The sequence below is a fragment of the Pleurodeles waltl genome, chromosome 4_2, assembly GCF_031143425.1.
Source record: "Pleurodeles waltl isolate 20211129_DDA chromosome 4_2, aPleWal1.hap1.20221129, whole genome shotgun sequence".
Classification (NCBI taxonomy): domain Eukaryota; kingdom Metazoa; phylum Chordata; class Amphibia; order Caudata; family Salamandridae; genus Pleurodeles; species Pleurodeles waltl.
This window is the reverse complement of record NC_090443.1, coordinates 511354861-511372062: the sequence shown is the minus strand read 5'-3', so window position 1 is coordinate 511372062 and position 17202 is coordinate 511354861. Positions and strand designations below refer to the sequence as shown.

The following is a 17202-nucleotide window of genomic DNA, read 5'->3' as shown; positions in this document are numbered from 1 at the left end:
CCCTGACTGCCTTGTGTGGAGCAGTATGGAAATGGGGAGCAGCGGAAGACAATGCCCTCCGCTACGAGGAGGCACGAGAACTCTAAACTGCTCATCTCTCCACAATGGGCCATCCTCCTATTGCATTTCCTGCAGCATACTAAAAATGATCTTCCCCCCACAACAGCATGCACATGACCTCCTCAGGTCATACCTTGGCCTCTCATTCATCTTTGTCCAACCACAACATAATCAACCTGCCTACCCGACCACCACACCCCTTGCCTTGGATTCCTTGGTGTATTGTACCTTGCCGTATCCCCACACCTAAATCCTAGCACTACCTCTTCCCTTGGTCACCTCCCCAGTTCATTTGTTAAATCATTCAACATGCCCTTATGACTACTCTAGTTCCAACATGCACAAATAGGAAATGAACATGATTATATAAATACATCTGCAATAGACCCAAATACGATTCATCACCTAATACACTACAACAAAATTCAGCATTGAAAACTAAGTGCATTACCTTCTATTTTCTAATGTATCTGACTTAACCTTTGTTGTAAAAACTCAAATAAGATTTTACAAAAAAAAGTGTATCCACTAGAGAGGTATTAAGGCTAAATAGGAGGAAGGAGGGTAGGTGGAGTAGACTCAGACCAAAATGTTTTTGCTGGACCAAGGGAGCAAAGTTCTCTTCTCATCAGCCCAGGCGATATAGACAGCAGCGCCTTTGTGAATGTATGCAATAATGCCCATGTCGAAGCCTGGCTGATGTCAAGGACAGTGTAAGTAAACTGGCTTTTTCCAAGTTCAGTCCAACTTTTTGCCCCCGTTTTGACAAGGCACTGGTGAAAATGTATCTGAAAATTCCTGAGTTGTGCTGATAAGGACTCAGTGCGTGTGCTCTGACTCTTCAAAGGCTATAGGGGTGATTGGCATACACCCAATTGGAATAGCTCAACTTGCTTTTAAGCCCCTATGAGATGGCACCAGAGGCATCTAGGGCCTGTAATTGGCTCCAGGGGCATCTAGGGCCTGTAAGTTGAAGTGTCTCTCGTGGACTGCAGCACTAGTTGTGCTACCACAAGTACAACCAGATGAATCATGTGTCTCAGACTGCTATTGCAGACTGGTAGAGCAGTTTTAAACTGCTAACTTGAATTTGCCATTTAAAGTAATGGCAAAGCAGAGTCTGCCCATTCTAATATATATGCAAGTCACCCCTAAGGTAGGCCTGTCGAGCCCCAAGGTAGGGTGCTGTATATTAAACGGTCGCCCGTACTTTCACATGATTCATCAGTAAAAACTCTAAATTGTCGTTTTCACTGTGGAAAGGCTAGGAGACCAATTGGCAAGCACAGATACAGGCTGACAACTCAGCACCGCTAACTTCTGAAAAGGACTACTAAAAATGGTACTGAATGTATCAAAATAATCAATGCATTAAATCCAATCTAATGGTTATACTGAGTTTAATGTCAGTGGTGGGCAAAACGCACTTCAGAGGCTGCCACTTTAGTTGCCTAAGGTATCTAGTGCCTGTCTATGGTTGCACACAAGGACTGTCCTCCCACAGCCCTCTGCACTTCTAGAGAGACGTGTGAATGACTCAGTGAAGGACACAAAACAAGCCTGCGCGCAGGGGAGAAGTTTGCAGAAAGCCACAAGGATTTTAGCCCAAAAGGTGAGCTTCAAAGGAGAAGCTGCCTTTGAAGGACAAACGGGAAACACTTGGGAGAGGGGCTGCTCTATTGTTTAGGAGGATAAGCTGGCATTAGTGGCAGAGAGAGGAAGTCAGTTGTCAAACTGGTTTTCCAGGGGCATGAAGGGCCCTTAGCCAAATCTAAGTAACAGCTTTGCCGATATTTACCAAAGTTTTTCTTAAAAAGGTATGCAGGGGTCAAATTAATTGAATTTGCCAGTACTTGTTCGCGGTTATGTAAAAAGTGCTGATTTACTATACCGTGTAAATTCCCCATCACCAGAACACTCTCGTGGATCTTTCATTTTGGTGTCAAAAAGTATATAAAAATCTAACCTATTTTTCTAATTCATGTAGAATTTCTTAGGAGTCATTTATTTCTTCAGCAATTGCTTTGGTGCTGTTTAAATGCATTACACTTGTTCCTTTGTGTAAGCCTGTCTCCTTAGTGTCTCAGTTTCTCGCTGTTGAACTAAGATTTATGAAAACCTGACTAGTCCTAAGGGGATTGGGGGTGTGTTACACAGAAAGGCCACACAGGCCTTCCATGAACAAATGCAGGCCAAGTAGAATGGTATCTCTGACCTTGAGGTGCTGCCTCTTGGCTAAGGCAAAGCAGATTGTGATGCAAAGGACTATCTACCTCAATAGGTACCTTCTGCATAGCTTTGCCTTTCTTCACCACAGAGATCCTCAAAATGAAAAGCTCATCGTCCACCTTGGTACAATCAATGTAAAAGCTGAAAGCCCTTTTGAGGTCCGCTGCTGGAGCCTCTCGCCCTCTTTTGAGGGGAGCAAAGTACACAGGCAGATTGATGGATTACCCAATGAGGAAAATGAGTCACAGTTTAGGAAAGAGTGCCCCAGAGCTCGCAGCGCCAAAAAAGGTGGTTACACTGCTAAAACCTGGAGGCTCACTCACGCCGCAAGCTGAAGCAATCTTAATGAGGAATACCTTCCCCATCGTAAGAGGCAATAAGCAGCTATGCATCCGTTCAAAGAGCAGACAGGAGAAATGTCAAGATCAAATTACTTACAAGTTACTTAATGTTCTGCAACACTGTTAGATACGCGGATTGCAGAATTCTCTCCTTTAGAATGATCCTCAGGCTCAAGACATTTTCATGAAAAGGCTTTTATGCATCACTAGAAGGAACCGCGTCACTCCCCACTTCTTTGTTCTGCCCCGAAAGTGGTGGATCAAAGCTGCATACAAGTGCCAAACCTTAAAGCAGTTTCATTAGACTTTCTGCGCCTTTGGTCATAGAGAACAAAACAATTGCAGTGTACAAATCTCTAAATGGGGCCCTTTTTACATAGTAAAAAGAGAACTCCAAACAGGAAGTGGGAAGGCAGTGCAGAATGGTTAGAGTATCCATCAAAAAGAGGGCTACTGAAGGTGAGCAACTTGTTTTTCTGTAAATATTTCTGATGGCAGATGTCAAGAATAGCCACTCTGCTTGCAAATGCAATAGTAGCAGCGTAAGACCACGTGAAATGAGTAATTATTCCTTTTGAAAGCTGCTTCATTGGCAATGCAGAGCACATCTTAATGTGGAGGACTTTCCAACTTGACAGTGTTTAAGCACCGCCTTTTTTTTTGACCAGTAGAACCTCACAAAAAGCATGTACACAATATGGTCATGGGTACAATCTTATGTAAAAGCTTAAAATTATTTTGGGGTCCGGCCGATGGAATCTCTCCCTCTGGCAAGGGGTGAGGCAGGACAAAGAATGCTGCTGGGGGGGGGGGGGTTGGGGGAGTTGATTGCCCAACCTGAAAACGAGTCACGACCTTCTGTAAGAAAGACATCAGGTGCTCAGGCACAGTTTGTCCAGATAAAAGGTGGTGTAATGCAGTTGCACTGATAAAAGCCTAGAACTCACTTATGTGATGAGATGAAGGGATTGTGACAATGAAAACCACATTTAGTGTCAAAAGACAACAAGCAGCTGTGGGTTGGCTCTAAAGGAGTACACATGGGAAATCAGGACCAAATTAAGGTCCCACTGAGACATCATAAACTGTTCAGGAGGGAACATGGGTCGTAAATCTCATCAGAACTGGTAATTTCAACAAGGACCGTTGATAGTGTAAATGCAGGGAAGCTAAAAGGGAAGGACAAATAACCATTATTAATGCCCACCACAAGGTCTTGCTGGGTCAAAAACAAAATAAACAAAATATTGAGTGTCTTTCTTAGCTTTTGGAGGGTCTGTCCTGAAAATGGTGCCCCAAACCAAAAATTTTACCCAGCGCCTGGCATAAACAGAATTTGTGGGAGGACGTTTGACAGGATAACAACCATAACTTTGGGTGATAAGTCAAACACCATTAACTGATGCCACTCAAACTTTCTATATGGAGGTGTAAATTGGGCAGATTTGGGTGGTGAAACCTACCCTACTGCTGCCACAGATCTTCCTTAAGTGGTAGCCTGATTAAAGGGGAGCTATGCATGCCCAGAACCTTCATTTAACACTCTTTGCCTAGTCCTGCACTACTAGGATGGTTTGGTCCCGGCTGTTCCTGACTATCTTTAGAAACTGGGCAAGAGATGTTGGAGTGTGGGGTATGCAGGAATCCCATGTCTCATTTGTCAAAATATATCTCCTATGAAGAGCCTTTGCTGAAACCTTAGAAAGTTTGGACAGTGGACGTTCTCAGCAGTGGCGAAAATATCCAGCTGCTGTTCTCACCATTGTCAGAAAACATGTACCACCACAGGGTGCAGCTGCCATTCATGATCAGGTAGGTACAAGCTGACAGCTTGGCTGCACGGTCCTTCAATGATCCCACCAGGTACTCCACTACCAGGGAGATGTCCAGACATTCCAACCACCTCCACAGGCAGAGAGCCTCCCGTTACAGAACCCAGCACCCGACTAGGATCAGAATCTGCCCTGCTTGGTGCAGCATCACATGGGAGTGGTGATTTGTTGGAGAGCGCCCTTTATGACATGGTCACCCCCACTTTTTGACACGGATACACAGAGACCCCATACAAATTGCACACAGCCTGGCATTGCAAAATGCATGTCATGGTGCAAACCATGAGTGAAAAGACAAGGTACACTAAGTGTGCAATGTCAAAATAACTACATATAATATATTGAGGTCACCCCTGCAGCAGGCCTTCGAGTCCTACGGTAGGGTGAATTATATTTTATGTGAAGATATGTCCCAGTGATGTCTAGTTCTCTTACTAGATATTGCAAGTGAATTGGGAAGCCATCTTAAAATATGTACTGGCACTGTTCATTACATGTTATCCAGCTACATAACTGCTTCATTGAAACCTATGGATTTTCGTATCAAACACCTAGTCTTCCTATATTGAAGCCCTCGATCTGAGCCCAGAAACAATGCCTGCTCCAGATGAAGGAGTTATCACCTACTCCAGCTGAATGGTTAGTGAATGTGCATACCAAGGCCAGGGACTTCAAAGTCCCTGCTGCCTTTGATATACAACCCCAGCTTCCCCCAGACCTGGGAGACTCCACCCCCTGATCTGGGGCCCATTTGGCAACAGGCCAGATATGAAATTAGCTATGCAAGTAGGCAGTGTTGCACTACCAAGCTAGTCACACCTTTGGGCGGGCTGCCTGATGTGCTCCACAAAAGGAAGGGTTTGACCATCTTGTTTTGGGTGGAACTAGGAACTCTGGGAAGTGGTCATATAGTGGGGGGGGGGGGGGGGGGGGGGGGGGGTCACCCCAGGGTGAAGTAGCTAATTGGCTACTGCTCTACACCCCCCTAAAACACCCATAATTTGAGTATTTGGGTGGACCCCTGACACCAGAAACTCAAATTCAACTTACTATAGAAGGACAAAAAAGAGCCGACCAGCAGAAGACTTCTGGACTAGCTGTGAACTTCTGGTGCCACACCCTTCTGCTGCTGTAGCAATCGCAAGGACCAGACTTGCCCTGCAGCTGTTCATCTTCCAAAAGCCTTGGAGGGCTGCCAGCACTTCTGCAACCAGCCAGCATCTCCCTTGGAGTTTAGGAGCCCCTTCCTGGCAACCTGGAGGCACCAACCTCAACATTTGGTCCCTGACCTGCTGCCCACCGGGTCCACTGACACAGCAGTCACTCAGGAAGAGATCAGTGAGCTCCAGGAGGAGCAACCCATCCACTCACTAAGTTTGAAGATGCAAAGAACCCCAGGAGTTGTCCTGCACCAATACCCAGGGCACCAGAGCAGTTTCAAGCACCAAGGCTTGTTGGTGTTTAGATCAAACATCAACACTACTAAAACGGACCTGCCCACTGAGGGACACCAGAAAAGACTAGGGTGATCACAAGAGGCCTAGCTGTTTTTCTCCCACTCACAGGTCTGACCAAGAACCGTGAGCACCTTTGACGCACAGGAACAGCAGACCAAAACCCTCTGCACTGGAGCCCCCTGTCTGGGTTCACGAGCCTCAACTGTGCCCCCTTGCTCCCAGGACTCCCTCAAACTGAGGGCCTCCTCTGTTACTTTATTATTAGAACCAAAAGGTCTTTGTTACAGGTAACTACAATTGTAAGGAGGTATCAAGCATATGTATCAAATGTACTTTGTTTAGGTTTTGCAGATAAAGCAGTTTACAAGTAACACTTTTCAATTTTAAAAGTTGACTGTGCTAGAGGGTCTTAAAAAGGTCAGCACGGGGTAGGTACGGGGGTGTTTTGCACAGGTCAACACCAAATACACCCTCAGCTGCACAGGGGCAGCCGGGTGCAGGGTGCGAACACAGCATAGAGTGCCCAATGCTTTTCCATGGGGGCACAAAGATGCTTTAAGCTGGGTCCAGGGGGGTAGGTTCCGGAAAGCCAAAGAATGGACAAGTAGAAGAGGCGCCCGCTGGACGTTGCTGGACCGTTGGTTGGATTCCCCAAGGCCAGGAGGGCTGTGGATGTCGAGATACCTATGAGCATGAGGAATCTTTGTCAGATCAGGTCTCGGTCAGGGGGGTCCTCCGGATTCAGGCTGCAGGAATTGTCATGGAGGCCAGGAGGGGTCAACCAAGGGTGGACTCAAGGTTGGAATAGCTTTGGGACCTTCTCTGGACCAGTGGGTCACCTGGACTCGGGTTGTGGGTGACAGGTGCAAAGTAGGCATGGCTCGCGGCTCTAGGGTTTTTCTTGAATGCTTTTGAAAGGTTTCTTCTGGACAGAGCCGCTGTACTCCTGAGTTCTTGGTCCTCTGGGGATTTGTAGATGTAGCTGATCCTGCAGAATGAATTTCCTTTTTGTAGCAGGAGTCTTGAAGCTGCAGACAGAATGGTAGGGCTGGGGCCAAATCAGTTGTCTTCTGGAGTCTTCACTGCTGGGGTCGGCTTTGCAGTCCTTTCTTCTTTGAGGTCACCAGGAATCTGGTATGGTTCAGCTGTGTCCCTAATACTATATTTAGGGGAGTTACAAGGGCCAGAGGGAAGTAGTCGATGGCTACTGTCCTTGGTGGTGGCTACACTCAGGTGCCCACTCCTATCCCTAATTGTCCGTCTCCTCCAAACCAAGCTGGAGGATTTTGCAAAGGGGGGGGGGGGTCACTTCAGCTCTGGACACCTTAGGGGTGGTCCTAGCTGTACTGGTCACTCCTTGTTTTACCTAACTATCCCACTGGACCTGCCACCAAAAGTTGTGCTTGGTCCAGGGGGGCGGGCATCTCCACTAATTGGAGTGCCAGTTGGGCAGTGTAACAAAAGGCTTGCCGCCAAGTGTTGAAGTTTCTGCAGGGGGAGGTGCGAAGCACCACCACCCAGAGCAGGCTTTGTTCCTGACCCCAGAGAGCACAATGGGGTCAGAAACTGGTCTGTTAGTGGCAGGCACATTGCAGGAGTTGCAGGACGGGGCTGATCTTCAAGTTGCAGAGAGCTGGAGCCCGGGGCTGCCTGGTGCCAGAAGATGTCCTGGAGGAAGAGTTAAGCCTTGTCAAGTGCAACAGTCGCGGTGCACAGGGGTTCCAGTTCAGTGGCACGAGCAGAGGCCCACTGTCTCCCAAGATGATCAGATGACAAGCAAGACCCAGAGGAAGCCACAGACTCACCACCTGTGAAGCAGAGCCTTCAGATGTCTGTGGGACCGCAGACCCCACCAGCCAGTCGATGTTGTCTTGAGGTGCCTGCTGATGCAGGGGAGTGACTCCTCCACTCCAAGGTAGATTCCTTTGTGCTTCCAGGTGCAAACAGTCCTTGTGGCCCTGGAAGATGCATAGCCTTGGATGCTGCAGAATTCTTGCAGGATCTGAGTGGGAGCTTCCCACCAGAAGCAGATGTGTTTCAGTTCCAAAGCAGACCAGCAGCAGTTCCAGAGGCCAGAAGCAGATGCCTTTCAGAGTTCCCTGGAGAGTCTTGCTCGATGATTCTGAGGACCCACCCAAGGGGGAGCCCTCAAATAACCCTAAAAGGGGGTTGGTCACTTTCTGAAGTGACCCCACCTATTAGAGGGTATCAGGGAGGTCATCTACCTGGCCTAACCAGTCAGGTAGTCCCAGTGGCCTCTGCCCACTTTGTTTACAAGATGGCAGAATGAATATGCCACCTGGCAGAGCTCTGTGAACCTCCCTAAGGGGGGAGCTGGACAGGGGAGTGCTCACTCCCCTGTCCTATTTGTAATTTTGAGCCAGAACAGGAACCAGGGGTTTCTGAACTGGTGCCAAAAGGGTTATGGAAGGGCGACACCAAATGTGCCCTTCAAAGCAGTCTGGTGGTGCTCAGAGGCCACCCACACCAGTCCTTAGACACCCATTACACAGGGGGAGGTGGGCACACCTCTCCTTTGCAGGAACTCCTTTGTTCTGCTTCTCCAGCCTGAACCTGGCTCACCAGCAGGAGAGCAGAACAGTGTTGGGGTCAGCAGCAGCGTGGGCTGGCAGCTAGACCCTGTCAAGCTGCACAGATCCTCTAAGGAACCCCCAGAGTACATGGTATAATGCAACAAACATTGGAAACTGTGTTGTTGCATGATTGCAACATATTTGATACCAAACATGCCTAGGCTCTGAGAAGCCATTATGTAGTTGGACAACTCGTGTTGACCAGCGTCCATTACATACCATAAGATGGCTTTACCACACTTAGAGCCCAGGAATGGGACTGGGATCTGTAGGGGCACCCTGCTCACACTTGGAGACCAGCACCCTGCCCTTGGGCTGAAGGGCCTACCAGATGAGTGACTTATGAAGTCTAAGTGCAGTGTCTAGGTTCGTTGGTGAAAGGGTGCATGCACCATTTCACGCAGGCTGCAATGATAGGCCTGCAGACAGTTTTCACGGCCTCCCTTGGGTGACAGTACATGCTGCAGCCTAAGGGGGGGGGGGGGGGGGGACCCCTGGTGTACGAATTCCCTGGGTATCTAAGTATCAGATACTAGTGACTTACATGGATGCATCAGTATACCAATTGTGGGTGTGAAAAGGTTATCTGCAACCACATTTGGAGGAGAAAGCACAATCACTGGGGTCCAAGTTAGCAGGATCCCAGTGAACTACAGTCTAAACTTACCGACATCACGCAAAAAGTGGGGGTAACTATGCTAGAAAGATAGCACTTTCCCACAGTGTGGTCCAGCACCCTTAGGCTTATCAGAGAGGAGTGTTACATATCTGCAAATACACAAAGTCAATTAATGCACATGGCTCAATAAGGAGATCCACACCAATTTATAAAAATAACTTGTATCTTCATATATATTTATTCACCGGAATCAATAAGATCAGGTACGTACGTTTTGCAAGAGAAATACTTTCAGGTCAAAAGTCAACAGTGTAATTTTCAGAGGCAGCAATGTTATCCTGTAGAGGAAAACCAAATGCTGCATACACGTATAGTACAACGACTTACAGGACAATCTCCTGACTTAAGGTAAGTATGGCGTGAAGTCCAAGGCAGAATCAACAGGTCACCTCAGGAGGCACTGAGGCAGCCAGGTGCAGAGGTGCTTTTCAGCATCAGTGCTCAATGTTATCCTACAGGGGGGAAACGTACACACTTCACAGCGACTTACAGGACCAGTCTCCTGGATTCAAGGAAAGTATGGGGCAAGGTCCCAGGCAGCACCAACAGGTCACCTCAGGAGTTACTGGGGCGGGTGGGTGCAGAGGTGCTTTTCAGCGCTGGGTGCCCAATATTAGTTAATGTCGATCGGTTTGGTTAAAGAGGCTGCAGGTTTGGGTTGCGAGGCCCGTTGGACCGAACCTGCAAGTGGACTCAACTCACAATGTTTGGGGGCATGGGGACACCTTAGGTTCTCTTCTCCACAGGCCAAGGGTGACTGGTGCAGGTGTCTTTAAGCAGCAGATTTTCATCACAAGATGCATTCTGATGTCGAAGGGGCTTGCCAACAGAGGCTGTAGGTGGCATAGGTGAGTGCCTATTGGGCAAGTTTAAGGTGGACTGTCCCTGGGGCCCCACACTGGCACCACTGGCCCACCTTAACTTGGGATAGGTGGCACAGTGCAGTGGTGTTTTCTAGTGTTGGCAGTCTGGAGTCCTGTCAGGTCTCCTGGGGTGCCTGCAGGGAAGCAGCTCCACTGGAGATCCTGGGTCTTTGTTGAAAGCAGACAGTCCTCCCAGGCTTTTGGAGGCATGCCAGCTTGCAGTACAAGACTGGCACAACCAGGAAGGAAAAGCAGACAGGCCGGCAGGACTGGTGCCAAGTCAGTTGCTTCTTCCTCAGTCTCTGCTTTCACGGCTCTCGGGTGTCCTGTTCTCTTTCATCAGTGAACAGGAATCTGAGGTCCTAGTATTACTGGGTCTCCTAAATACTCAATGTAGGGGCATTAAGGAGAGTAAAGGGTAGTGGCCAATGGGCTACTTAACCCTGGGGTCTCTACACCCCATAGATAACCACTTCCTTTGGGGAGTGGGCATCACCATGTCCCAGAATTCCTAATTCCACCACACACAAGATGAAGGAAATCCTAAGGCTGTGTTCATTTCAGGCTTGTCACCCTAGATGTGTGCCCAGCCTGCAAATGTAACATGCCTCCTGCATAGCTAATTTTCCCACCTGTCCAGGTGCCAAATGGGCCCTGGGACAGGGGAGCTGGCATTTCTCTTATAAGGAAACCCAGTTCTGCATACCAAGGGCAGTGGGGCTCCTTTAACGCTCCCCTGCACTGGAATGCAGATTTGCAGGTCATCCTGTTGGGAAGAATGTGTTAACACCCCTACCAGATCAGGCTTTGTTCCTGACTTGCCGAGAGCAAAGGCTCTCACCCTTGGGGATCCGAAAATCATCTGTTGGTGGGAGACTGGTGGAAACAAGTCATTCAGCACACCAGCAGTGTGGTAGGTTTTCAGGGGGCACTCGAAGGTGCTCTCCGAGTGCATGTATTAACATAGCCTTCACTGGAATCAGTGAGGCCTTATTTGTACGAGATGTTGGATACCAAATGTAGGAAGTTGGCTCTGTATGTGCTATTTCAAAGTAAGGAATAGCATGCACAGAGTCCAAGGGTTCCCCTTAGAGGTAAAATAGTGGTAAAAAGAGATAATACTAATGCTCTATTTTGTGGTAGTGTGGTCGAGCAGTAGGCTTATCCAAGGAGTAGTGTTAAGCATTTGTTGTACATACACATAGACAATAAATGAGGTACACACACTCAGAGACAAATCCAGCCAATAGGTTTTTATATAGAAAAATATCTTTTCTTAGTTTATTTTAAGAACCACAGGTTCAAATTCTACATGTAATATCTCATTCGAAAGGTATTGCAGGTAAGTACTTTAGGAACTTCAAATCATCAAAATTGCATGTATACTTTTCAAGTTGTTGACAAATAGCTGTTTTAAAAGTGGACACTTAGTGCAATTTTCACAGTTCCTAGGGGAGGTAAGTTTTGGTTAGTTTTACCAGGTAAGTAAGACACTTACAGGGTTCAGTTCTTGGTCCAAGGTAGCCCACCGTTGGGGGTTCAGAGCAACCCCAAAGTCACCACACCAGCAGCTCAGGGCCGGTCAGGTGCAGAGTTCAAAGTGGTGCCCAAAACACATAGGCTAGAATGGAGAGAAGGGGGTGCCCCGGTTCCGGTCTGCTTGCAGGTAAGTACCCGCGTCTTCGGAGGGCAGACCAGGGGGGTTTTGTAGGGCACCGGGGGGGACACAAGTCCACACAGAAATTTCACCCTCAGCGGCGCGGGGGCGGCCGGGTGCAGTGTAGAAACAAGCGTCGGGTTCGCAATGTTAGTCTATGAGAGATCTCGGGATCTCTTCAGCGCTGCAGGCAGGCAAGGGGGGGATTCCTCGGGGAAACCTCCACTTGGGCAAGGGAGAGGGACTCCTGGGGGTCACTTCTCCAGTGAAAGTCCGGTCCTTCAGGTCCTGGGGGCTGCGGGTGCAGGGTCTCTCCCAGGCGTCGGGACTTTAGGTTCAAAGAGTCGCGGTCAGGGGAAGCCTCGGGATTCCCTCTGCAGGCGGCGCTGTGGGGGCTCAGGGGGGACAGGTTTTGGTACTCACAGTATCAGAGTAGTCCTGGGGTCCCTCCTGAGGTGTTGGATCGCCACCAGCCGAGTCGGGGTCGCCGGGTGCAGTGTTGCAAGTCTCACGCTTCTTGCGGGGAGCTTGCAGGGTTCTTTAAAGCTGCTGGAAACAAAGTTGCAGCTTTTCTTGGAGCAGGTCCGCTGTCCTCGGGAGTTTCTTGTCTTTTCGAAGCAGGGGCAGTCCTCAGAGGATGTCAAGGTCGCTGGTCCCTTTGGAAGGCGTCGCTGGAGCAGGATCTTTGGAAGGCAGGAGACAGGCCGGTGAGTTTCTGGAGCCAAGGCAGTAGTTGTCTTCTGGTCTTCCTCTGCAGGGGTTTTCAGCTAGGCAGTCCTTCTTCTTGTTGTTGCAGGAATCTAATTTTCTAGGGTTCAGGGTAGCCCTTAAATACTAAATTTAAGGGCGTGTTTAGGTCTGGGGGGTTAGTAGCCAATGGCTACTAGCCCTGAGGGTGGGTACACCCTCTTTGTGCCTCCTCCCAAGGGGAGGGGGTCACAATCCTAACCCTATTGGGGGAATCCTCCATCTGCAAGATGGAGGATTTCTAAAAGTTAGAGTCACTTCAGCTCAGGACACCTTAGGGGCTGTCCTGACTGGCCAGTGACTCCTCCTTGTTTTTCTCATTATTTTCTCCGGCCTTGCCGCCAAAAGTGGGGCCTGGCCGGAGGGGGCGGGCAACTCCACTAGCTGGAGTGTCCTGCTGGGTTGGCACAAAGGAGGTGAGCCTTTGAGGCTCACCGCCAGGTGTGACAATTCCTGCCTGGGAGAGGTGTTAGCATCTCCACCCAGTGCAGGCTTTGTTACTGGCCTCAGAGTGACAAAGGCACTCTCCCCATGGGGCCAGCAACATGTCTCGGTTTGTGGCAGGCTGCTAAAACTAGTCAGCCTACACAGATAGTCGGTTAAGTTTCAGGGGGCACCTCTAAGGTGCCCTCTGTGGTGTATTTTTCAATAACATGTACACTGGCATCAGTGTGCATTTATTGTGCTGAGAAGTTTGATACCAAACTTCCCAGTTTTCAGTGTAGCCATTATGGTGCTGTGGAGTTCGTGTTTGACAGACTCCCAGACCATATACTCTTATGGCTACCCTGCACTTACAATGTCTAAGGTTTTGTTTAGACACTGTAGGGGTACCATGCTCATGCACTGGTACCCTCACCCATGGTATAGTGCACCCTGCCTTAGGGCTGTAAGGCCTGCTAGAGGGGTGTCTTACCTATACTGCATAGGCAGTGAGAGGCTGGCATGGCACCCTGAGGGGAGTGCCATGTCGACTTACTCGTTTTGTCCTCACTAGCACACACAAGCTGGCAAGCAGGGTGTCTGTGCTGAGTGAGAGGTCTCCAGGGTGGCATAAGACATGCTGCAGCCCTTAGAGACCTTCCTTGGCATCCGGGCCCTTGGTACTAGAAGTACCAGTTACAAGGGACTTATCTGGATGCCAGGGTCTGCCAATTGTGGATACAAAAGTACAGGTTAGGGAAAGAACACTGGTGCTGGGGCCTGGTTAGCAGGCCTCAGCACACTTTCAATTGTAAACATAGCATCAGCAAAGGCAAAAAGTCAGGGGGCAACCATGCCAAGGAGGCATTTCCTTACACCAAACATCCATGGTTTCAGTGCAGTTATGTAGCTGGGGAACTCATACTGAGCAGTGTCCAGCACAAGTATTTAAAATGGCTTCCCTGTTCACTTACTATGTCTAAGAATCAACAAAGACTAATGGGGCATTTTTGCTCAGGCAGATATGCCCTCACCTGTAATATAATGCACCATGCCTTAGGACTTTAAGGCCTGCTGTAGGGGCAACTTATAAATATTGCATGCAGTGTTCAGGGAACATGGCACACTGACTGTGCCATGTCACGTTTTCACTTTTAGGGAGCACCCTATCACGCAGGCTGCAATGGTAGTCTGCATGAGTTAGGTGGTGGGCCCCACAGAGTGGCACAATTTGTGCTGCAGCTCTTAGACCGCCTTTGCAGTACCTAGACCCTAGGTAATAGAGGCACTATTTACTAGGGAGTTACAAAGGTGCAGCAGGGTCTGCTCACTTGAGGATCAAGTGACTAGGGGCCAGATGTAGCAAGCAGTATTGCCCATTCTGTGTCTATGGGAAAATGTGTTCGTACATATGGCCCTAGGTGTCTTGTTTTGGGGGAGGAACAGTGGCACTGGGGACCTGGTTAGCAGGAATCCTTTGCACTACAAAGTTGCATCAGAAAACAGGCAAAAAGTGGGGGGCTTCTGTAACCAGAACCCAGTTTCCCACAGTCAGACATAGTTATGAATAAAGGATCCTCTTCCATCATCATTGGTATTGGTACCGGCATCGATGCAGAAGGGACAAACGCAGATCTCTGATCCATGGTGGAAGTCTATCATTGTCCGGGGCCATAACTAGGTCTAAGGGGGTCAGATAGCACGAAGTACAGATCTGCGGGCACTAATCCAAATGGGGGCGACTGAGGTTTCTTCTAGTGTGGTTCGCTCAATACAAGAAGTGGTGACAACAGTCACCAGGTTCAGCCAAATTGAAGCATTATGAATCATGGGAACATCCTCAAACAGATCTTTGTCTACAGGGAACAAAGAAAGGCTATTTGTATCTTGAATAGACAAGGAAGTTCACAGAAGATGGTTTCCATCTTAAATGGTATCTTATGTTAGGAGTATCCTTGAGGATTTAAGCCCATGCTAGTGCACAGGTGGTGAAGGACCAATTGCAGTTAGCCAAGCATGATACACTTGAAGGGATACAGCACAGGTTTATAAACTGCACTCATATCATTCCACTTTTCAGTGGCAAATCAACAGTATACCTATATTTAGGTGTAATGGTTGAAACGGACTTGCCCATAGAACAAAATCTGGTCGAATGTGGCACTGGACATCTTGCCTGGCTTTACAATTTAAGTACAAGACGTTGTTCACCTCAGTTGATAAAGCTGTGTATAAAAATAATTCTGGGGTGTTAAGCAAAAGGAAAACAGACAAACACAAATGTGCCACCTTTTGTCCTCCTGCATAACCAACCTGTGCCAAAGACTGCAGTGGAAGTGGTGGGCCTCTCAATGGGTGAGCTCTGTACCACCTCAACCGTGGCAGGTGTTGGTTCTTGTGTCGATGGCTCCATTGGGGCATGGCTCTGCTGAGTAGGCTGCACGAAAGCAGTTGCTTGGCTCTGCTGCTGGACAGTCAAGATGGGCTGAGAAAGTGACGCCTGTACATTGGGACTCGTGGATCGGACTGAGCCGCTGGTGCTGCCAAAAACTGGAACATGCTCAACAGGCCCTTCCTGTTGCATAGCTGAAAAGAAAGATCCAACACAGAACATCAAACATTACTTAGAACAAGGGTTACGGTAGATAAGTAAGTGATACAGCTCATTTCAGGAAGGCCAGTCATTAAGTATTCTTGGACTCTTATATCAAGCTCGTTATGTTTAACAAACTGATTTCAGAATGTAGTCATTTAACGTCAACATTAGAGTAAAAAGACCTAAGTAGTTCATTGATGAAAAGGCATCCTTTATGCATGCTAGCTACATTGGGAGTTTGTACAGCACCTCCCAGAAATCAGAGAAATGCTTACAAAACCCACCTAAAAAAACTATAAACTAGCAGAACATTTAGAAGACCCTGGATGCTAATCATGAACATTCCAAAAGCTAGCCTCACTTGGAAATAAACAGTAAAGGGCTCTTTGGCTAGATCTTAAAATGCAATGGTCCCCATAAAGAATTTAAACTGAAAATAACCTTGCCATTTGCTGGCAACTTATCCAGAAAGTAAACTTTACAGAACCAATTAAATTCTGTATACAGCACTTGTATTTTGTTTAGATTCTTCAACAGGATTATTAAAAAAAGATTTGCTGACTAGCATGAAATGTGGCCTTCTATTTATGGGACTCTAGAATATCTGAAAGTAAAATCAGAGCCCGGGTAAAGTCTCAATCAATGAAAGGCAATTCCTTAGCACTGCCACCAGATGGTACAAAACATACGGAAAACTGGAAACAGGCAAGCACAAAAATGCTGCATTTTGCCCAGCGATCAGCCAAAGGCAATACTTGAAACATAGTTGGCCTTTTCCCTGCTGGCTAATATCTGCCAAGATAGCCAAGGGTGATGAAATGGATACCAGAAAAAGCAGCACAGAATCTTCAAGAGAGCTAGAGTTACATCAAATATAGTAACTTTGGAAAGGTGACAGGTGACTAGGAATATATGGAAGAAACCTGCATACCTTCTTGGGTTTCCACCTGTGTTGTAGGCATGACTGTGGCAGTTGGTGTGGTAGTTGGTGTGCTAACGGTGGCTGGTGTAACCATTGGGCGGATACTGGCTCGAGGTGTTGGCTTATTTCCTGGTAAGGGAGCAGCAGTGCCTTTGCTTGGAGTTGCTACGACGGGTGTTGGTTTGATATTTGCCGTTGGCGGCTCAGAGGTACTTGCACTAAAAGACAAAACATTAACATGGAATAGTTATTCAGTGCTGTATTTCCAGCCACAAACAAAATTATGGATGAAAATGCCTTCCTTTATCCTGGTCAGTTCACAAAAGGAATCCCATTGGGCATAAATGGGTTTCCTACTGCGTATTTCTATGCCACATTTGCTGACATGTGCTGACACATGTGATGTGGAAACTATCACGCAAAAGATGGGAAGTAGGCAGACAAAGACATGGTTAGCATTTTAAGTTGTTAAATGACCACTTTAATTTACTGTTAAACATCACTGTGAAAGTGGTATTTTTTGCTTGTCTGCCAAGGGTACAAATATCATATGACCTAGAGTTGTGTCCGGAGCCCAATCACCACATACAAACCTTGTATAGTTAATGACAGACATTCTCTTTCTTCAGTCTCAGCATGGATGAACCTGGTAAATACATTCTTCATAGCACACTTCAAAATATTTAGCTGCGAAGCAGTGCAGGAGCACTGCTGAAGTATTCTCGGGATCCAGTCTGACACCATGGAATATTCTAAAGGGGAGGATTCTATGGCTGATTGTATCCATTAGCATTACCATTAC

General features: G+C 47.8%; 1 protein-coding gene across 3 annotated transcripts in view; it reads right to left on the bottom strand.

Moving 5' to 3' along the window:
* Window positions 1–17202, bottom strand: part of TPR (translocated promoter region, nuclear basket protein) — a 920136-nt gene that overhangs the window by 347124 nt on the left and 555810 nt on the right. For all 3 annotated transcript variants that reach the window (XM_069232002.1, XM_069232003.1, XM_069232004.1), the window contains exons 36-37: window positions 16410–16618; window positions 15196–15468 (exon numbers count right to left, since the gene is read on the bottom strand). In XM_069232002.1, the coding sequence (XP_069088103.1) occupies window positions 15196–15468; window positions 16410–16618 (482 nt within the window). The remainder of the gene's footprint in view (window positions 1–15195; window positions 15469–16409; window positions 16619–17202) is intronic.